Raw genomic sequence first — 22,987 nt, forward strand, 5'->3', positions numbered from 1 at the left:
TCTTGCGGCAATTAAAACTAACATATTTGGAAGCATAAATTGAGGGGTGGGATTAGAATGCACTATGTCCAAGAGGCGTAGCTAGACTAGAGTGTGCCCGGTGCACATTCTGCCCCCCCCGCGGCACCCCAACCCACTTACTTTTAAGAAAGGAGCAGGCCGGAGAAGAAGGCCGGAAGCCTGCCTGCGTTGCCTGGGCCTGGTGGGAACTACATTTCCCAAAAGCCCCTACGTCGGTAAACGAAAAAGCCCCTGGGAAATGTAGTTCCCACCAGACCCAGGCAACGCAGGCACGTTTCCGGCCTGCTCCATTCCTAAAAGTAAGTGGGGTGGTGTCCGTGGGAGCCGGGAGGGGGATTTTTCCGCTTCCCCACGCGGACTAGGAAATGCAGGCCCCTGGATGGCGCAAGCGACCCCTCACCCCCTGGTGGCTTTGCCACTCAGTCAGGAACATATACACACAATAGCCAGAATGGTAATGCTCGATTAAGACATGGGAATGTTCTGGATGAAGTTTGCTGGATGACTTCATAAAAGGAAGCCATGGCGCCAGGGGCGAACCTAGGCAAACTGGAGCCCGGGGACAAAACCTGAGTTTGCCCCCCCCCCCGCGAATAGGCGGCCACCCTCCCCCACCATGAACAAACAATTATTTTTGCACCATCTCACAAAACACCTCCCACTCCCAGCAAAACATACCACCAACTCTTTTCCTAATTTCCTAATCACAACAACCCTGGGTGAGGTAGGCTTGTTAGCCTGAGAAACAACTCCAAGCCAGTGCAAGTGGTTATTATGCATGTAAATCTCTGACAAACCACCCCCAGCAAAACATTTACCAAACAAATGTCAGCATCTTCTCTCTCAAAAACACCTCCAGTGGAATCCACTCCCCAAACAGCATCACTTTCAGTGGTGTGCTTTAACCAGGGAGCTCAGATTCTTCTTTTAAGTCCACCTTTAAAGGGAGAATCTTAAACTCTGGGTTAAACAGGGAACATGATGCTGTCCCCCACCCTGAAACAAATACCCACTTTTGAGGGAATGGAGATTTAGATGAAACAAATACCAGATTCAGCTGGAATCTGGGCAAATTTGGGCACATTTGGACAAAAAGTGTCCACTCGCGTCCCGCCCAACATGAACAAATGTGAATGCAAGGCATTTGGGCTCTTTGGGGGTGGTGGTATTTTATATTGCCTGCAGGGAGGGAGATTTTTAGAAAGCTAACAAGCACCATGATTCCTGAGAGACATCATCCAGACACTGCTCTGGATGATACTCACCTAAGTTTCCAGTGATGTTTTGGTTCAGGGGAAGCTATGGGACACCTGGAAATGCTCCCCATCCCCATTGTTTCTAATGGGAGCTAACAGGAGATGGGGGCTACCCATTTGAGGGACCATAACTTATCCCCCTGAACCTAATTTCACTGAAACCCGGGTGGTATCACAAGGGGAATAGTTACCAGATGATACCCTGAAATCTTTTGGTGTCACTCTAGTTTTAAAAATACACCCCTTACAGGCACCCTGCAAGAAAGTTGCCTAAGATCTCTTTGTTTTGTAGTGACTTTGCCTCCATTGCAGCCACAATGGGAATTTCTGGAGTGTGAAGGCAGGCTGCAATACACTTCTTGGAAGATAGGAGGCACCTAGACTTTCAGGGTGGCTCCCAGGAGGGCCTCCTGGTAACATCATCCAGGTTTGGAGGCCTTTACTTCTGGGGGGTTTAATCTTGAAATGGCCCCTCAAAAGTGCTTCTTATGTTTCCACTCTAATACTCCTGCACATGAAAAGCTCATGTGGGGCTGAGTTCTCTCAGTAACTCTCTCAACTTCCCCCACACTCAGAAGCAAAGCTTACCAAGCTTGGATGCTATTACCTGCTGGGCCTCTTGGAGCCACTCCTTGAAAGTCCGGCTTCTATCTTCAAAAATGTGTGGTCAGCAAGCTACACACTCAGAAATTCCCAGAATCTGCCATAGTTCTTCAGTGTCTCTATGGTGGTTACATTATCTTTTCCCACCATAGACTTCAATGGGTTTCTGTTGCCTAGTCATGCTCGTGGTAGAGGTTTCAACAGGAGGCAATGGATAAGTGGTCTTGTCCCTGGGTGGGGGGTACCAAAGTTCTGCCTAAGCTGAATAATGCTGTGGGCACTCAGGTTCACCTTCGACTTGGTGCCCAAGCAGCATTTTAGAAAGTACCTTTGGTTGGTTCCTTCTTGTGATGAGACTCACACCTCAGCAGCCCCTGCAGGAAATGCCCCCCACCCAGAGCAAGACCCCTACCACAGTGCCTCCTGTAATTGAAACCTCTACCACAGAGCCAATCTGGGGCTACAACAGAAAGCCCCATAGAAGTCTAAGTGGAAAGGCACTCTTCCCACCCCAGAACTCTTGCTGAAGAGCCTGGTAGACTCTGGGGAATCACCTTCTGAGGTGTAAGCACTGGCATGTACATTTTGGAAGATACAGAGGCACCAGACTCTCAAGGTGGTCTAAGAGGTCTCAGTAATGGCCAGCATCCAAGCTTCTGGGTGTGAGCCTTTGGTTTCCTGGAGTGGTGTGGGGAACGTGAGTTGAGAGGAGTTCTGAGAGAATCCCAGTCCGTGCAGGCTCTCTCTCAAGTGCAGGAGCCTGGAAACAAAATAACAGCCCTTTGGGGCCCATAGCAAATTGAACCCCCCAGAAGGAAAGGTCTCTATGCCTGGATGTGCTATTACCAGTGAGGGCTTCCTGGAGCCAAATTCAGCTTGAAGGTCTGGTGCCTCTATCTTCAAAAAATGCAGCCTGCCTTCAGCGACATCTTCAGTAAATTCCCATTGGCTACAAATGGAGCAAAAGCCACCGCAAAACAAAGAATCTTTGGGCAACTTTTCTTTGGGGTGCTCAGTATAAGTGTATTTTAGTGACACTGAAAATTTCAGGGTATCATCTGGTAATTATTCGATGAGCTAATCACCCAAGTTTGGTGAAGTTAGGTTCAGGTAGGGACCAAAGTTATAGTCCTCCTCTAAAATGGGTAGTCCCCTATCTCCCGTTAACCCCAGTATTGAAAAAACAACAATGGGGATGGGGGCACCCTCTTTAACCAAGTAACTCTGTTTCCTGAATCCGTATGTAAACACATCACCAAACTCTGGGTGGTACTCATCAGGACAGTCCTTCTGGATGGTACCCTTGAAAATCTTGGTGTTGCTAGCCTTAAAAAATACCGCGCCCCTGCAGGCTGTGAACAACGTGAAAAACACTCAACAAAATTTAAAAAATGGCACAATAAACGCATCTCTTGAAATGGTATGGCGCCGCCCCATGTGACTACAATAAATGGGGCTTCCGGGGACATAGGGTACCCCCTGTCACCTTTAGGGCAGGAACGATACTGCATGGCATTTCTAAGCTCTGGTACAGCCTCTTCAAGAAGGTTGTTAACACTAGGGACATTTGGAGGGGTCTTTAATTGCATGTGCGGTGGAGAGAGCATTAAGCTACCACTTCAAGTCACTTTGATTTAAGTATGCAACATTTGTCTTCTTTGTAGTCCCGCTTCTTGGCCCTTTCTGGCTTTTAACCTTCATACCTGTGCAGTTGTTTCCAAATCTCTACCATTTTCTGCCAGTAATGTGAAGCCATCATCTACATATCTCCAAATCTTCATTAATGTTCCTTCCATCGGGGTTTCTCTATCATCTCCCACCTTCATATAAATCTTATAATCCAGAGCCCCTCCAAGCGACTGTGGTGGATCTTCGACCTTAGGGTCTCGACGTGAGGGTCCAACCTGGCATGCAGGTATTCCTGCAGTGACAGCCGAAAGCGCTAGGACTCGCGTGGTCTGTCTCGGGCTCACCCTTCCTGCTCACCGCGATAACCCCCCCTTTTTTGAGCTCAATTAGGAGGTGGAAACTTCCTGACGTAACTCCTCGGGCTGCACCTCAAGCTGAAGTCGGCAGAGCGCGGAATCTCCCTCGCCTCGACTCTCCGCCAGCCTGCCAATCAAGCAGTGCAGGTGCATTTCCTCGCCATGCGCAGAACGGGAGACTCGTGTATGCAGTGAGAAAGCCGCCAAGGATTTCTAAAAAAAAAAAAATCCTACATAGCCTCGTACTGCCGGGTAAACGTAAAAAAGGGAATGCACACTAACGCCTTTCTCTCGGCCATAGAACGTGCAGTTTCAATCGGGAAATGAGAGGAGCCGGAGAAGATGCGAGAGGTGAATCCGCCATTTCCTGAACTCGGGTCCGGAGACATCGAAGTCAGCTGCCAAAGGTTGTGGATAGCAACCAGAGGAGTTGGAGCCTTCAGTGTAATGATTTCCAAAGACACGAAGTCGAACTCCCTAAGTTGCCTTGCTGCCTCTTGGGCATGGAGGGGCCCCTAAAGTATATACTGTTCTGTATAATAGATTTGAGAGAGAGGGATATTACATACCTCGTCTGAATGGGAAATGACACCCTAAACCCAGTGGTGGGATTCAAATAATTTTAACAAATCCGTTCCAAAGTGGTGGAATCTCTAACAATTTAACAACTGAAGTTGCCATAAGCACCATTTTCAATGAACTGAAACCGGTTCTGGCCGGGCGGTGAAAAGTAACCTGCTGAATCCCACCACTGCCTAAACCCTAGTCTGCCTAATAAATGTTATGATGTGCTCTCCCTCAAATAGGTCCGTTAATGACCCTGTGCTTTACCTTTACCTTTCACCTAACACCTTTGCCAATTCTGTTTCTCCGTATTCTGTCCTCACAGTAACCTCTTGTCCAGAGACCGGGTTGCACATCACATCAGTACAACCCAATCCTGTGGCACCCCCACATCTTTTCAAACCATCCATAGCTTCTTATGATGCACAGAGGCAGAAGCTCTTCAAAATCCAAGCTACCCCCCCCCCCCTTTTGAGGCTGTCTCTTATGCTCCAACCAAATGCTCAGGGGCCCCGATCTCTCCGAAGAGACCTCACAGCGATCGCCACGCGGGGATCAGGGAGGCGAGGCTGCCCGTCGTGGCCAGCGCCGCCCGCCAGATGGCTCCGGTTTGTTGCTTTGCAAAGCGCAACCCTTCCTCGCGTTGTTGTCTTTCCTCGCCTCTGCTCGGCGACCTGGAGGGGCTGAGCTTCCTAGAGCAAATGCTGCAAGATCCGGTCAGCGGCGTCTATGGAGATGCAAAGCCTCGGTGCCGCGATGCTCCGGTCCCCCCTGCTGTAAGGGGGCTCCGGCGGCAGCAGGAGGGGGATCGGAAGGGGTGGCTGGGATCCGGTTGCTTCCTCCCCCTCGTCTTCCTTCCTTTGCAAGACCTCCTCGTCGCTTTTGCAACCCTGCCAGCCACCTTTTGGGAACTTGCCCCCCGCCCCCGAGCCCCTAGTTTCAGGGGGGGGGGAAAGCCACGCTCCGGAAAGGTAACCCCCGTCCTGAGATCTTTGCAGAAGAGAAACCCCTTTTGTTTGCAGATGGAAGTAAAGTGGGGCGGCCAAGGGAAAGCGGATCGACAAACAGTTTGCAAGGGGAAAGGCAGGGGAAACCGACGATGCTTTTTTAAAATCCTTGCTGTTCTTGCAGGGAAAAGGGAGGACTGGTGCAAAGGAGGCGGGATCGGGGCCGACCCGTCAGGCCACGGAGAGGCAGAACTGCAGATGTGGGCACGAGGGCAAGAGAGATGCGGGGACAAAACTATTTTAATAAAACAAAACTATTAAAAAAATAAACACCAGAGAGAAAGGAAAGTCGCTTCCGTGGGAGAATGGAAGTTGCTGTTTCAAGGTGCTTGGAAGAATCTTTGCTAATGTTGCCTGCTATGGTTTTAACATGTAGTCCTTTAGTGAATACGATACCTTGCAAAGACGCATAGGCAGAAACAAACAGGGAGGGACCTGCAGAATAAATCCTCTCGGAAAATAAGGGGGTGGGATGGAGGGCTCTGTCATAGCTAGGATCTGTGGAGGGGAAATGCTTCCTTATTTGTATGCTACATTTACACCCTGCCTTTCTGCTCAATGGGGACCCAAAGGGGCTTCTAACAGATCTCTATTTTTTTCCTCACAACAACAGAGCGAAGTAGGCTAGGCTGAGAGTGTCTGACTGGCCCCAGGTCTCGTCTCCCAGCGAGCTTCCATGACCGAGTGCGGATTCAAACCTGGCTCTCCCAGATCCTACTCAGACCGCTGTACCTCACATGACTCTTTGGCAGTCAGATGTGTTCGGAGGCTGGTTGTGTTTATGAGGTCAGGAAGTAAAGAGTGACTGAACGGTGGGGTGTAGTGGGACTGGCAGACCCAGATTCAGATCCGAACTCTGTCATTCAAATGGTTGCATGCCTGTGAGCCGGTCACTGTCTCTCCGCTGAACCTACCTTATACGATTGTTGTCAGAACAGGAGAAGAGAGCCTAGATGTGCCTTGTAGAAGAATTGTATGTGATGTCAGTTTCTGTGCCAGGGGACATCTGCGTGGCTTGCCCAGCTTCCACCAAACCAATTTGCCCTCACATAAAACAGTGGAAAGAGAACAGCAATTGGGTAAAACAAAGGGCCCCGGAATCATATGTGAAACTCCGTGTGCAGCGGTGAGCGCATGTAATACTTGCTAAGGGAGTTCATATTTCAAATTTTATGGAGGAGAGTTGATTCATATTACTATCTTGATCCTTTTGATCTGAGATTTAACAGCCTGAGAGACCAGGGTGTTTCAGGAGCAGCAACAGTAGCAGAGGCTGTCGGCTTTCACCTTTCCCAGAAAGTCTCTGGGCCTAGGACACTAGTGTTGGATTCGAGGGACTTGGAGTCTGATTCATAGGCTAGTTCTGTTCCATGTTCGTGCCTCCAAACTCCCTGCTTGACTCTGGCAGCCTGTGCAGCTAAAACACTCCTTTCCCCACCTAACAACATAAGAACAAGCCAGCTGGATCAGATCCATCTAGTCCAGCTCTCTGCTACTCGCAGTGGCCCACCAGGTGCCATTGGGAGCTCACATGCAGGATGTGAGAGCAATGGCCTTCTGCGGCTGCTGCTCCTGAGCACCTGGTCTGCTAAGGCATTTGCAATTTCAGATCAAAGAGGATCAAGATTGGGAGCCATAAATCGACTTCTCCTCCATAAATCTTGTCCAAGCCCCTTTGTGCTATCCAGGCCAAGTGGGCCATCACCACCCTGTGGCAGCATATTCCAACACCACAACTAATGCTGTGTGAAGAAGTGCTTCCCTTTATTAGTCCCAATTCATCTCCAGGAAGCCAATGAATGCCCCTGGTTGCTAGGTGACTTGCAGCTGCAGAGAAAAATTCTCTGGCAACATCTTCTATCCCATGGCTACCTTATAGACTCCCAGTCATATCCCCCCTCAGGACGCCTCTCTCCAAACTAAAGAGTCCCAAACGCTGCAGCCTTCCTAAGGAAGGTGTCTCCAGTCCCTCAATCATCCCTGCTGGTTCTCTGTGACCTCTTTTTCTATCTCTCAATATCCTTTTGAGATGTGGTAAACTGTGAACTCGAACACAGTACTCCAAGTGTGGTCGCACCACTGCTTTATATAAGGGCATGACAATCTTTGCAGTTTTATTATCAATTTCTTTCCTAATTATCCCCAGCATAGAGTTTGCCTTTTTCACATCTGCCTGTGTATGAGTGATTTCTGTGGTTGCATTCAGATGTCCTGATAAATCCTGCTTTGATTCAATCCCAGCTTCTTGTGGCTGCAAATCAAGATTTCGAAGCAGGGTTTGTTGCTGTTTGTTAAACCTCATTTGAGCTAGATGCGTTTAACTGCCTGAATTCATAGAATTGCATCAGAGAGTTGAAAGAGGCCATACAGGCCATCTAGTCCAATCCCTCTCAATGCAAGATCAGCCCAGAGCATCCCAGACAAGTGTTTGTCCAGCTGCTGCTTAAAGGCCCCTTCTGCATATGCAAAATAATGCACTTTCAATCCATTTTCACAAGTGTTTGCAAGTGGATTTTAAGAACATAAGAACAAGCCAGCTGGATCAGACCAGAGTCCATCTAGTCCAGCTCTCTGCTACTCGCAGTGGCCCACCAGGTGCCTTTGGGAGCTCACGTGCAGGATGTGAAAGCAATGGCCTTTGCCCCCATCCTTTTGCTATTCCGCACAGCTGCAAAGTGTATCAAAAGTGGATTGAAAGTGCATTATTCTGCATGTGCGGAAGGGGCCAAAGACTGCCAGTGAAGGAAAGCTCTCCACCTTCCTAGGCTAACTGATTCTATTGTTAGAACTCTTGCTGTAATTTTTCCCTCTAATATCCAATCAGATCTTTTCTGATCATAATTTAAAGCCACTATTGCAAGTTCTGTCCTCTGCTGGTAACAGGAACAACTCCCTGCTCTCCTCTAAGACCTCTTCTGTACATTCAGAATCATGCACTTTCAATCCACTTTCAATGCACTTTGCGGCTGGATTTTACTGTGCGGAATAGCAAAATCCACTTGCAAACAATTGTGAAAGTGTATTGAAAGTGCATTCTTCATGTGCAGAAGAGGCCTAAGTGACAGCCCTTCACAAACCACTGTTTGTTGCGTTGCGCCCCCTTTCAACTGCTGTAGAAAGAGGGGAATACATAGGGTTGCCAAACTCCAGGTGACGTCTAGAGATCTCCTGGAATTATAACTGATCTCCTTAGATCAGTTCTCCTGGAGGAAATGGATGTTTTGGAGGGTGGACTCTATGGCTGTATTCCTCCACGTAAGTCCTTCCCTTCCCCAAGCTCTATCCCCAATTCCCCAAGAATTTCCCAACCTGGAGTTGGCAGCTCTAACGTCTGAGGATGCCTTGCCTCAGGTAGTTTGATGGTTCTCTGATTCTGTAATCTTACCTAATTGCATTGTTCATTGGCTGAACTATACAGTCCAAATGCACGGTTTGATATCCTGTCACCCACACCTGGAGTCTCAGCAATAAAGATAGACAATAATTAAAGTAATCAAAGAAATAAAATCTGCCCTGCTGGGGAACTGGAGGCAGAGGAGTTGAAACTGGGTTTTACACACAAGCCAAGATTCGGTTCTTACAACTGCAAGAGCGGGTTGTCCACAAACCATGGTTTACTGAGACACTTGAATACTGCCTGTGCCTGGATCACTGCCCTCTGGTGGCAACTGGTGCGAATTGTGTCTGCACCACATTCTCAAACAGTAGGACTATTTGAAAGTATTGTTCATGTTACCAGTGAAATCCCTAATTATTTGTTGCTGATGTGCATGGGGTTTTTTTCCCCATTTAATTCAATTCTGACTTACATTTTATACTCCCCAAACCGGATGTTTATCTTTTCATAAAACCAAATCTGGGTGTCTTTTTTTACTCCCAGAGTTACCAGAAACAAACAAACAAACAAACGAAAACTTGTGCTGGAAGCTGATATCAGCTTCAACTATTCCTCTCTCAAGCATAGTTCTCACACAGGGTTGCTAGCAACCTGGAGAGAGTTGCCAGTTTGGGCTTGGGAAATTCCTAGTGGTTTGGAGGAGGGGGGGCAGTGTTTGGAGAGGGGGAGAGTTTAGTGGGGACACACATGATCTGAGTTCTGTCAGGTCACAGCTGTGTTACGGCAACCCCTGATGGGGTGTCAAGGCAACAGAGGTGGTTTGCCATTGCCTTCCTCTGCATAGCGACCCTGGGATTCCTTTGTGGTTTTCCATCCAAGAGCCGACCCTGCTTAACTTCTGAGATCTGATGACATCAGGCTAGACTGGTCCATCCAGGTCAGAATCTCTATGGTGTACCATTGCAGATTGCATTCTGAACCAGCTATTTTCTCCAGGAGAACTGATCTTTGTAGCATGGAGATCAGTTGTAATTCCAGGGGAAGTCCAGGCCTCACCTGGGGGCTGGCAACCCAAACCCCCATGCTGAACTTTTGAACCTGAAAGAACTTGGGCCAGGCCCTCCCCAGGTGACTTCAGTGGATGGACAGGGTTATAGGATTATATAACAGACCAGGTGATCGGGAGCAACAGCCGCAGAAGGCCATTGCTTTCACATCCTGCATGTGAGCTCCCAAAGGCACCTGGTGGGCCACTGTGAGTAGCAGAGAGCTGGACTAGATGGACTCTGGTCTGATCCAGCTGGCTTGTTCTTATGTTCTTATAGTAAGGATGTGATATTTGATGGGTAAAAATTATAAATAGTTACTGGGCTCACAGAGCCAATGGGTTGCTCAGAAATATAGGGACTAGATGTAGTAAAACCAAGAGGGTTTTGTGTATGCAGTCTGTATTGTGTTTTGTTACCCTTTTTTTTTGTCTGATCTGTAGCAAAAACTGATTTTTCGGGGGGGGGGGTGTTCGTGGAGTGGAATATGTCCTCTTCCACTTCTTCACTTCTGGGTCTCTTATCACCTATGGGACCCGTTTCTCCTCCCTTTTGGGGAGGGTTTTAATGAGGGTTATTGCGGACATTGTTTGTTACTGATCGCTGCGTTTTAAATTGTTTTAATGTATTTAAGGGTTATTGTATATATGTGATTTATGTTGTTCACCGCCCAGAGCCCTTCGGGGGTAGGGCGGTATACAAAACCCAATAATTAATTAATTAATTAATATATTAATTATATATAGGGAATGGAGAAGCAGTGTCTGTGTGGGAAGAGAAATCTCTGACGACCAGGGAGCCATTCATGAGAGAGATTTAAAAAAAACAAACACAAGTGCCCCTGCTGACATCTGCCCCTTTTCTCCCCGACAGATTGGCAACATGATGTGTGTGTTTGTCATTGGAACATTCCCTCCCCCCGGGGGAAGAGAGATGATGGCAGCGGAGGCAGCTCAGGTAGAGGAAAGACTGGGAAAATCAGCTACTGGTGGCTGAAAATACAATTAAAAAGAAATTGGGTGGTGGGGAGAGAATGATGGAGCACGGCCTTTATTTTCTCTTCCTCCCAGGCACTGCCGTTTTCCTTCGAAGAGGTGGCCGTGTACTTCACGGAAGAGGAGTGGGCGCTTCTTGATACTGAGCAGAGAGACCTGTACTGGGATGTTATGCAGGAGAATTATGAAAACGTGGCATCCCTGGGTAAGGAGCTTGTTTGCCTTTTGGAGAGTCATGGCCACGGCACCTCCGAAGCCAGTGGCTCACGCTGGCCGTGGCTGAGGCTAGTTTGGGATGTCGTCGTGAGGTTTGTTGTGGGAGAAAAGTGGGGGAAATCACGTTTAAAGAAAAAAATCACTTTTTAAGAATTGAGATGTAATTTTTTTCAATCCAGTGTGGTTTTGCAAACCAGTGGTTTTTCCATCCTGTTCTGGAAAACTTTGGTTCATATCCTGTCTTGCCAAGAAACTCACTGGGTAACCCTGGGCCAGTCACTTTTTTTAGCCTTAACTGCCTGATGGGTGCTGTGAGCAGGGCTGGATCTAGGGGGGGCACAGGGGGCAGGTGCCCTGGGCAGCAGGAAGAGAGGAGGTAGCAGCGGGAGGCATAGAAGGCTCAGTTGCCAGGAAGAGATGGCTCGTTCTGCAGCAGGAGGACCCTGTTCCCCGATTAGGCTGCTGCTAGGATGTGAGGGGAGAGGGAAACCCAAGGCCTCAAATGGGAGTTGCAGCCCTTGGTAAGGCAGAAGTTGCAGCTGTTAGTTGGTGAGTCTATGGCAGTGGTGGCGAACCTATGGCACGGGTGCCAGAGGTGGCACTCAGAGTGGGCACGCGTCCCCAGAGTCTGTCATGTGGAGGGGCGGAAAATCACACACACACACACACACAATTCTACACGCACATACATACGCCATATCTAGAGGCTGGCCTGGAAGCGCCATCGCTTACCTGGGGGAGTAAGCTTCCAAGGGTTTGCTGGCAATGGGGCTTGCTTCTGAGTAAACCCTCCTAGGGTCGTGATTCACCCATTTGAAGTGCTGCATGGTTGCTTCACCAAGCTTACTCCCGAAGCACACGTTTCTAAACTGAAACTTCAGTATTCTGGTTAAATTGCCGTGTTGGCACTTTGCGATAAATAAGTGGGTGTTGGGTTGCAATTTGGGCACTCGGTCTCGAAAAGCTTCGCCATCACTGGTCTATGGCAAGTGAAGAGGAGGGGGAGCTAAAGGTTCCTGAGGAGATGATAAAAAATGGGTGGCTCCCGTGCTTATGCTTAGTTTTACCCAGTAGAACAAGAACAGAATAAGCAGGTATGTATGCAAAAATACCCTGCCTTGAACTGCGTCCCCCCACCCCACCCCAATTCAGTGTGGAGTTGAGGGGGGTGCACAGTTCAGTGCTGGGCAGTGTTGGCCCTGGGCGCCATCTTGAGTAGATTCGCCCCTGCCCAGAGTCATGCTGTTAGGGGGAAAACAAAACAAACAGCCAGTGGCTTCGTTTGCCTAGCAGCATGTGATACTGAGGGAAAAGTTAACTTTTTAAAAAAAGATGAGTTGGAAGGGGGAAAACATAAACTGGAAGGGAGAGTTGAGGACAGATGAATGAGAGCAATGAAGAGGGGGGAGCAAATGGAGGTTTGGGAAGTTGGGCATGGATGGGGGAACAGAATCAAAATTGTACGTGCTTTGATAGTATACATGTAAACTAGTGTGATTGGCGGGACAGTCCCGCTTTTGACTAATTTGTCCTGCGTCCCACAGGGTTTTTTAAATGTCCTGATTTTTGGAAGGCTGCCGCACTGCCTTCTGGGGCACTTCCCTGTGACAGCATGGGAAACAGGGGAGCACCCCAGAAGGTGTAGTAAGGCAGCTTTCTCCTATGCAACTCGCGCGGCGCGACATATGCTGCTACCAAGCACTCCCCCCCCCCAATGGTGTCCTGCTTTAAAAAGGTGAAAACCTGGTCACCTTAATGTAAACTTCCCCAGTGGGCAAATAGTTGCTCCCTGAATCCATTTTAGGTCAGTGTCACAGGGGAAATGGAGACTTGAGCCCCCATTTATTGTAACCATGAGTTCAATGGGCCTCTCACACACCAGGGAAATAAATTTCAACACAGAACTTCCCGCGTAGGTCTCGTTCAGCAGGACCTGGAGCAGGCTTGTAAACTGTGTAAATGATAATTAGTCCCCACGCTGCTTTTATCTGCATATTGCCCAAAAAAATCTCTAACAAAGTCTGATGAAAACTTACAGAGTATAATAAATTAATTGCTGTTCCCAGTTACTGCAAAGTGCAGGTCACCTTAATGGACTTTTCTTTTTTCATTGCATGGCTTAGCCGTTCCAATACCAAAACCGGAATTGATTTCCCGGCTGGAGCGAGGGGAAGGGCCGTGGATCTCAAATCCCCCAGCTTTGGAGAAGAAGCCGTGGATCCCCAACCCCCACGTGTCTGAAGAAAAGAAGCCGTGGATCCTAAATCCCTATTCGTCAGAGGAAAAAAATATACCTGTTAATATTTGTGAAGGTGAGAGAAGAGTCATGATGGGTTTTTACAAAGCCAGGGCCCCTTCCGCACCTGCAGAATAATGCACTTTCAATCCACTTTCACAACTGTTTGCAAGTGGATTTTGCTATTCCGCACAGCTGCAAAGTGCATCGAAAGTGCATTATTTTGCAGGTGCGGAAGGGGCCTAAGTGTGAGGGTGCCATCTTTGGTAAAATAAATACCTTCAATAACACTATAATTATATTATTAATTATGCTAGCACATTTTGTATCAGCAACAGAAACCTTAAATCTCTCTAAGTTGCTACTGAAATCGAATCTAGCACGTTAGTCGTATAACATGTTTCCAACATCCTGATTCATGTACACACTTGACTATTTTACAAGAGCCACACAAGGAAGTCAGTATAATTGTTGTCCCATGATATTCTTGAGGTGAGGAGGGAAGGTTTCAACTTTTTAGTTTGCGACTGAGGTAAAGTAGAATTGCAGGCCTCATGGCTTCCTTTACTGCCCCTATTAACCACAGTCTAATTTGTCTTGTCTCTCCGAGCAGACAGAGTGTCACTAGTTTTTTAGAATTAATTTGGGGTGTAGTGAGGGGGGTTTGCATGGGGAGAACCAGCCAGCGAGAGGGTATTGGATCATTTCTCTTCCCTGCTGATTTCCCCCTGTGAATATCCTTCTCTCTGACACGCACACACTCTTCGTGTCTGTAATAGGTTTTACTCACCTGGGGTCCAAAACTAGAAATCAGAACCGTGGCCCAAAAAATTGGGTTGGAAGACCTGAGGGTGGTCTTCATACTTCAGTGAAAAATAGACGAGGGGATTGTTGAAGTATCCGAAGAAATAACTGGAGAGCTGAGCTACCCTCTAGTAACAGGCCTTCCAGAAAGGGTCTTTTGAGAAAAGAGCTACTTAGGAAAAGGTATGTCTGCAGGGCGGAACTGGGCCCAGAGAGGAACAAATAATTGTTATTATTGCAAATAATAATTATACCAGTCAGGGAGGGGAACGAGAAAAGGAAAGGGAAGGCAAAACGAAAAATAACAAAGCAGCTGAGAGAAAAGACCCCTTTTAATTTTTTGCCAAGCAGTGTTTTTAAAAACACTCAAGAAATATTAGAGCATGCTAACCAATTAATGTTTGAGGGGTTGCAATTGGAGAGGTTTCCCGAGGCACCATTTTCTATAGATGCACCCCTAGTTTTCTGTAGATACACATAGTGAGCTTTTTCGTGTGTGGGGATGAATAGTAACAGGTTTGGTCCTAGGTCTCAAGGAGTAGTTAGCTACATGTTAGAGGAACATTAGAAGTTTGTATGTGCGTGAAATGTGTAATTTCCTTGGATGGGAAACTTGCAGTGGGGGAGGGGGCGAACTGTGGAGAGTAATCCCATCCGAGGAGTCGGAGAATCTTTAATGAGAAACTACTTTCTGTTGGGGATGTAAGAACAAGGAAGAATGGAAATGAGGAATTCTGGAATCAAAGCTTTTGAAACGCATGAGCTGGTCTGCTGAATTCTCAGCTAGAGATTATGCAAATGGCCTTAATTCTGCATGCGTTCCACTGTGCTTTGTTGTTATGGAGGAATGGGTTTGGAGGGGTTGTGTGCAGAATTTAGAATTTTGTGCTTAGGCACAGAGCTGGTGTAACAGCTGAGCAAAGGATCTGGGAGGTCTCCAGTTCAAATCGCTCACCTGTCACAAATTTGCTAGGCAAGCTACCCGCTCTTAGCTTGCACCTGCAATATGGGGATACAGGCCTACCTTACAGAGCCATTGTAAAGGCCTTCTCTCAGAGCAGTTCACCTTCTTTGTTTCCGCAGGGGTCAATTTTGTGAGCATGCCGGCCCAACTGGGAGGAAGCACCCCAGGGTAATGACTCACGCAGAGATGCGACAGGCAGCCTCCCGGTGTGGCTGGATCAGGGGTCTGCAACCTGTGGCTCTCCAGATGTTCATGGACTACAATTCTCATCAGCTCCTGCCAGCATGGCGGGGCTGATGGGAATTGTAGTCCATGAACATCTGGAGAGCCACAAGTTACAGACCCCTGAGCTGGATCATTCAGTCTCATGCACTGCAGAGACCTATGCATTTAATTATGTTTTTATCTCACTCTCTCTCCATGAAGCTGAAGTATCTCCTCCTCCATGTTATCCTCACAACATCTCTGCAAAGTAGGCTGAGCTGAGAGAAAGTGACTGGCCCACCAGTGAACTTCATGGCCAAGTGGGAACATGACTAGACTGACCAGACGTCCTGCTTTTGGCGGGACAGTCCTGCCTTAAAACAATCTGTCCCACGTCCCGCGGGTTTTTTCAAGTGCCCCGATTTTTGGAAGGCTGCCGCACCACCTTCTGGGGCGCAAGGCAGTGCGGAAGCCTCCCGCGCGCGCGGCTGCAGGAGCACACGACCTTCTGGGGCGCTCCCGTTTCCCGCCCTGTGACAAGGCGGGAAACGGGAGTGCCCCAGAAGGCGGCCGCCCACCTACCCGCCCGTCCCGGTCACCTTAAACATGACCTTTGTCTCTCCAGTCCTAGTCCAACACCCTGACCACTACAAAAGGATGTTCTCTTCATATTCTTTTGAATGCGTCCTATAAATCAGAATCTTTTGGACTGAGCAGTTTAGAAACATAAAATAAATGTGCTCATGAATTTTTTTAAAACTTTGATTTTTCTCCCTCCCAGGTTCTCTCTTACCCCTTTCCCACCTCTATTCAACAGGGATCCCAGGGAATAACATTTCTCTGGATTCTCCCTCTATCCCTGCAAGTGAGGTCATAGTGAGTGAGATCAAGGAAGAGATCCCTGAACAGGAAATCCCCAAACAAGTCAAGCCCCAATGGACTTTACTGGGATCGTCCACAGGGAATGCCAACATGAACCCTGAAGTCTGTGAGACCCGATGCAGATTGCAGACGCAGTGGGAGATGCAATCGGGAAACACGTGGCGAGAACCCTCCCGCCATTTGAGGGCTGCAAACTCCAAGAGGAGCATGTTCCACGTGGGCCGGAAGAAGCTCATGTGTCCAGAGTGCGACCGGTGGTTCCACTGCAAATCTGAGTTTTTACTGCATTGGAGGACTCATACTGGGGAGAAACCCTACGAATGCCTTGCTTGCGGGAAGAGGTTCATCCAGAGTTCCCACTTGAGCGCCCACCGGCGCATCCATACGGGGGAGAAGCCTTACGAGTGCCCCAAATGTGGGCGGAGTTTCAATCGCCGCTCCACCCTGACTGAGCATCTAAGGATCCATACAGGCGAGAAACCATACAAATGCCTTGAGTGCGGGGAGAGCTTCCGCTGGAGGCCGTACCTGACCAAGCATCAGAGGGTCCACACGGGGAACACTGCCTATAAAGGCCTGGACAATGGAGAGGCCATGTTTGAGAACTCGCCCCTGGCCAACCATAAGGGAATCCATCCAGGTGAGCAGGGTTTTTTTCCCAGTAGTAGCAGTAGTTCTAGCAATAGTAACTCCTATAATTCTGTGTCTTAAACAAAACATTCCTCCCCTTCTGTATTTTATCTCCACAACAATCCTATGAAGTCAATTAATTGTGACTAGCCCAGGGTCACCCAGCAAGCTTCTGTAGTGGAGTGGAGATTCGAACCTGGGTCTCCCACATCTAATCCAACACTCGTACATTTTTTTCAATCAGATTGCAAGGTTAGCCCTGCAATGTAGGCCAGCCAAGTGCACTCAGGGACAGAAAATTCAGCAGGAGGGCAGCATCCTTCCTTGGATCTGTTACTCAGAGGTAGGCTGCTCTGTAATTGGGAGACTTACTTTAGCTACCAGACCAAATAGTAATTGATAGGCCAATATGGTAGAGTGCTTGGACTGAGGAAATGGAGATTCAAATCTTTACTGTGCCTGGTAGTGTATAGGTGATCACTCACCCTCTCAGCACCTGGTCCTACCACATAAGGTAGTTATGAGAATAATCTTTCTCCCACAATGGACAACAGGCACTGGGAGAAGGGCATCCCCTGCGATAAGGTTGCCAGGGAGGGTCATGGGCAGAGGTGGGATCCAAGCAGTTCTCACCACTTCTCTAGAAATGGTTACTTATTTTTTCTGAGTGCCGAGAAGGCAGAGGTGGGATCCAGCAGGTTCTCACAGGTTCCCAAGAGTAGGTTACTAATTTTTTTGTGTGTGCCGAGAGGGGGTTACTAATAGGTGATTTTGCCACGTGATTTTTGCCTTAGTTACGTCCCTCCTCTCAGCAGTAGCGCACAGAACTTCAAGCAGTCTAGCAGGAGGTGCACCGGTGTGCGTGGCAGCCTGCACCTGCGTGCATTCGTTTCCCACCCAAGGACCGGCGCAACAGCTGCGTCCTTGCCACAGCCCCACCCAGGAATGCTCTGCCCAGGAATGCCCGGCCATGGCCACGGTGTGCCCCGCCCAGCCCCATTGGCGCTACGCCACAGTTTGAATCCTACCACCATGGGAACCTTTTACTAAAATTTTTGGATCCCACCACTGTGAGAAGGGGTTACTGAAGCAACCTCCCTGCCCAATAGGGACTGGAGGTGCTTGTGTGCGCGGCGGCGCCACTGTTTGAATCCCACCACCATGGGAACCTGTTATTAAAATTTTTGGATCCCACCACTGCGAGAAGGGGTTACTAAAGCCACCTCCCTGCCCAATAGGGACTGGAGGTGCCTGTGTGCGGTGGCGCCACTGTTTGAATCACATCACCATCGGAACCTGTTATTAAAATTTTTGGATCCCACCACTGGTCATGGGGGGTAGAACAGTGCCAAGAAAGAAAAACAAGGCATTGTTTACTTACAAGAAGTTCTGACCGTGAGTTTCTTGCAATTCCTAAAGCTACCCTGTGTCACTTCCTGGTATCTCTAAGAATTGCCATAGACAGAGAGAAATAGTTTCTCTTCCTATCATATCATAAGAATGCATGTGAATGAGATCAGTCAGTGACAAGGTTCAAAAAAGAAACAAGGAATACTTCCACTACATGCAGTTGACTTTTTAAAAGGTATTTAGACAAAATACTCAGAGGTTGCATAACTGGTCAGAGGAGATAATTTGGAACTAGACAAATCAGTGTTCTGACTTGATGTACAACTGCTTTGTTCATTGTTTTAGGTAAAAATGACTTGCCGTTTTTCTGGATGCATTTGCCAAGCATTCTCTCTCTTTGACTCTCTTTCTCTACCCTTCCTCCCCAGCAGAGATTGCTATGGGGGATGGGAAGGCAGAGGCTGGTCTCCAGAATGCTGAGTCAGGTGATCAGCAGGGGTCCATGCATAACCCAGAACCTTCCAACGGCAAGCAGGATTCAGAGGGCCAGTCGCTGGAGAGGCCTATCAAGACCGAGGCGGAGCTGACCCATGATGGGAACGACGTCACCGATGTCAGCCAGATCAAGATCGTCCAGGTGGAGAAGAAGCACGTGTGCCACGAGTGTGGGAAAGCCTTCCAGTACAAGTTCGAATTGGTGAAGCATCACCGGACCCACACAGGGGAGAAACCTTTCGAATGCCTGGCCTGCGGGAAGCGCTTTTTCCAAAGCACGCACCTCAATGCCCACCTGCGCATTCACACAGGGGAGAAGCCCTACGAGTGCCCCAAGTGTGGGCGGAGCTTCAACCGCCGCTCCACCCTGACTGAGCACCTGAGGATCCACACAGGCGAGAAGCCATACAAGTGCCTGCAGTGTGGGGAGAGCTTCCGTTGGAGGCCTTACCTGACCAAGCACCAGAGAGTCCATTTGGGGGACAATTCTTACAAGTGCTTCAACAACGGGGAGAGTCTCTACGACAGCTCCGCTATTCCTGACCCTCTGGAAGGAATCCACCCAGGTAGGGGAAGCAACATCTGGAAAAAAAATAGGTTGTGAAAAGTTTGGCTTGGAGTTTTGTAGTACTGGGTGTAGAATAATAATGCTTTGCTTAGCAAGAAAGTTGCATTCTGTGTATCAGGGATCTGCAACATGGTCCCTGCCAACACCTTTCCTGCAGTCTGCAGAGGTTTTTTTTGGAAAGTGAATGGAGTTGGGTGGGGATTTTGCCCAGGAAGGAATCTGATTGCCCCATAGGGAGTTGACTGGCTGTGCAGATTTTCACTATGTGATTGAAGGGAATCTCTGGTAGCCATTTTGGGGTTGGCTTGGTCTGCGATGGTCGCCATTTTGTGGCTGTATCCACCAAGCTGTGCCAGAATTCCAAAGGTGTCCTCATGCTCAAAAATGCTGGGGACCCCTGCTATATACACTGTGCGATCCTAACCTGGATGGCTGAAGGCCAGGCCAATCTCTTCAGATTTTGGAAGCTCTGCAGAGTTGGCTTTTGGGGCGGGGGGGGGGGCACCAAGGAAGTCCTGGATTTCTCCACAGAGGCCGGCGGTGGAAAACCACTCCTGTTAACTGTTGCCTTGAAAACCTCATGGGTTTGCCATGAGTCAGATGAAACTTGACAGTTCACTTTTCAATGTATTGTCGAAGGCTTTCACGGCCGGAATCACTAGGGTGCTGTAGGAGCCTGTTGTATGGCCGTGTTCTAGCAGCATTCTCTCCTGACATTTCACCTGCATCTGTGGCTGGCATCTTCAGAGGATCTGATAGTAGGAATGGAAAGCAAGTGGAGTATATATAATTGTGAGAATAAAAGGCAGTGAGGCTCTCTTGAATAGAGAATTAGCCTGCAATGTGAGTCACAAAGAAGTCTGTAGCCTGGGAGTAACAATGAAAATAGACAATAGCAACCAAGGAAACAAAGACCAGGATACTTCTATTCAGATGCATTCACCTATTGACCTTGCTATTTTCATTGTTACTCCCAGGCTACAGACTTCTTTGTGACTCACATGCCAGGCTACTCTATTCAGAGAGCCTCACCTTTTGACCTCACAGTATCTATACTCCACTTGCTTTCCATTCCTACTATCAGATCCTCTGAAGATGCCAGCCACAGATGCAGGCAAAACGTCAGGAGAGAATGCTGCTAGAACACGGCCGTACAGCCCGGAAACTACACAGCACCGCAGTCCACTTTTCAGCTTATATACTATGTAGATTATTTACCTGTTTCCCCGAAAATAAGACCTACCCTGAAAATAAGCCCTAGCATGTTTTTTCAGGATTTTTGGAGGATGCTTGAAATATAAGCCCCATTCCAAAAATAAGCCCTAGTTACAGATTCCCTGGTCACGTGTGGGGTGCAAAATCTTGGAAAAAAATAAGACATCCCCTGAAAATAAACCCTAACGCATATCTTGGAGCAAAAATTAATATAAGACCCTGTCTTATTTTCAGGGAAACATGGTATAGATTTGCATGCGTATTCAGGGTAACCTTGGCTGATGCATCATTCACCGGGAGGGACAGAAGGTTATACCAGGCATAGACGGCCCCTCGTGCCTGGAAATCCTGCTTTACTCTAAACTGCTCTCTGCTTTTGAGCAGATTTTATCAATTTACTAACTGATTCAAATTCATACAATTAATTGACTGACATGTGCATATTTTTGACCTAATACTTACAATACCAGAGAGCCAAGGGCTGGCCTCTGAGTGGTTAGAAAAATCTGTGCAACTGGGCCAGCCGCAGCTATCATTTGGGACTCTGCAAACCAGGGAGAATCTTAGGCCCTTTCCGTACAGCAAATGTAGACCGGGTTGCAGCCGGGATAAAAGAGCCCTGCATAGCCCCGGGACAGCCAGCACGTTGGCCAGGGCACGCACCTTTGCACAGAGGTGCTTTTGGGGGGGTAACTTTTTTAAAACTTACCTCCCTCCCATGCGCAGCCACGCAGGCAGGCACACATGCTCCCCCCAAGCCTTGCTAGAGCCAGCAGTGCCTGCAGATGGGAGCCGGGAGTGAAACAAAAAACAAGCACAGCCGCATAACGCGCCTTGCCGTGGCTCATTAAAGCAAAAGAATTGCAGAAATTGCGATTCTTGTAAAACCTGGGATGGATTCGTCTTCACGAGTGGGATCCACGTGAAGTTCCCCCCAAACCAGGTTTTATCCCACCATTAACCCGTGTTTATTGGCCCATGTGGAAAAAGCCTATGTCTTCAAACCTCCCCTAATTTGGAAACAACCATTCCAAAGGTTAATAGTAGCAATTGCACGTATGGACATGATTGCCCATTCCAAAGCAGAGTTCAGGCAGGGTTGTCGGTTGCCCTGACAACCTCGTGGATGGCCACCAGGCCCTTGCAAGGGATGAGGTGAGTGTGCTGTCAGCAAGCACAAGCGTGGTCAGGTCACAGTCCAATGGGTTAAGGCAGGCGGCAGGCAAGGTGTAGTCAGGTCACAGACCAATAGGTCAAGGAGAACCGAGGAGCAATCTAGGAATCAATGAAAAACCAGGCACATGGCGGCGACAGGTAACACACTTGTTGCACTCAGGCAGAAGTAAGCTCACAGCAAGGTTTTTATAGACAGCCTTGTTCAGGGGGCTGAGATTCTGTGAGCAGTCAGTCCTTATCATATCTTGCTGCCAAACAAGCACTCCTTCTGTGCTTCTGCAGTAGCAGCCTCTGCTTCTGCCTCCTATGCACAGTTGGCTCATCACTGGGTTCCCTAGGAGGATCTGTAGGCTCTTCCACCTGTATGTCATCAGGCAGGGAAGAATTGGGCGTTGGCTCTGCTGCCTGGTCTTCACCAGGAGCAGCCAACTCTGGCTGCACCGTGTCCTCAGGCTCTGCCTCAGAGTCCTCTGTGTCCTGGTAAGTACCCAGGGGCTGACTCATGACACCGAGCAAGCAAAGAGTCGGGGTAGTGGGGAGGGCTACTGGTGCCAGTGGGGCGGGAAGAATGTGGAGTCTGGAATGAAAAGAGGGAGAAGGAAAATGGGATTTCAGCTGCCTGCCCTTTTGAGTCCTCACGGGTCCCCACTGTTTGTGAAACATCAGGAAGTAAAGGGGGAGGCGGAATTGCTTTAAAACTCCCAGGAAGAAGACCTTATCTAGTGGGTTTATAACCTCAATGATAACATCAGAAAATGAATAACCAGCATAGTATGGTTGTTAGAGTGTCAAACTAGTCTGGGAGACCCAGGTTCAAATTTTGGCTGTGCCATGGAAGCTTAGTGTGTGGCCTTGGGCCAGTCATGCCCTCTCAGCCTAACCCCTCTCACAGGGTAGCTGTGAGGACAGAAAGGAGCAGAGAACCATGTAAGCCACTTTGGGCCTCTGTTGAGCAGAAAAGGCGGAGCCGAAGTGAAGTCAACAAATAAAATTCAACTCTCTTCCTCTTTTCATTTAGTTTTTTTTCCTGTTTTCACCCTGCCAGAATATTTGGTTTCCAGGCCTGACATGCTGTCCCATAGTGCACCACAGGAAGAGCCGTGGCTGCTCAACAGCCGGCACTCTGAGGAGAGGCAAGGCCTCAGAATCAGCCGCGAAACTGAAGGACCAGTGGAGCCGTCCAGGGCCCTGCCTGAGAGAGAACTTGACCCCTCAGACTCTCCTCGAGGCCTCTCCCTGACTCGTAATGGCATAGGAACCAGCGACTCCTGTAAGTCACCTTCATGCTGCTGTGGCAAACCTGTTTGTAGTCTTGCCGCTTCCGACTACTGGTGGGTGCTTGTGGGATTGAACGAATGCTATTTCTTACTGAGGAAAAAGAAACCTTCATAGAGAAAATTAGTGTGTCAAGGAAGCTAAATTGCTTTGTAACA

At 48.5% G+C, this 22,987-nt stretch overlaps 2 protein-coding genes across 2 annotated transcripts in view; both read left to right on the top strand.

Moving 5' to 3' along the window:
* Nucleotides 1-22,987, top strand: part of LOC125428885 (zinc finger protein 271-like) — a 1,035,007-nt gene that overhangs the window by 821,301 nt on the left and 190,719 nt on the right. The gene's annotated exons all lie outside the window — the stretch shown is intronic.
* LOC125427683 overlaps nucleotides 1-22,987 on the top strand; it is a 40,892-nt gene that overhangs the window by 12,669 nt on the left and 5,236 nt on the right. Inside the window, exons 5-12 of the mRNA XM_048487235.1 lie at nucleotides 2,756-2,895; nucleotides 4,937-5,400; nucleotides 10,693-10,776; nucleotides 10,890-11,019; nucleotides 13,154-13,342; nucleotides 16,020-16,760; nucleotides 18,529-19,161; nucleotides 22,600-22,824. Of these exons, the coding sequence (XP_048343192.1) occupies nucleotides 2,756-2,895; nucleotides 4,937-5,400; nucleotides 10,693-10,776; nucleotides 10,890-11,019; nucleotides 13,154-13,342; nucleotides 16,020-16,760; nucleotides 18,529-19,161; nucleotides 22,600-22,824 (2,606 nt within the window). The remainder of the gene's footprint in view (nucleotides 1-2,755; nucleotides 2,896-4,936; nucleotides 5,401-10,692; nucleotides 10,777-10,889; nucleotides 11,020-13,153; nucleotides 13,343-16,019; nucleotides 16,761-18,528; nucleotides 19,162-22,599; nucleotides 22,825-22,987) is intronic.

This window comes from Sphaerodactylus townsendi, linkage group LG03 (genome assembly GCF_021028975.2).
Source record: "Sphaerodactylus townsendi isolate TG3544 linkage group LG03, MPM_Stown_v2.3, whole genome shotgun sequence".
NCBI lineage: Eukaryota > Metazoa > Chordata > Lepidosauria > Squamata > Sphaerodactylidae > Sphaerodactylus > Sphaerodactylus townsendi.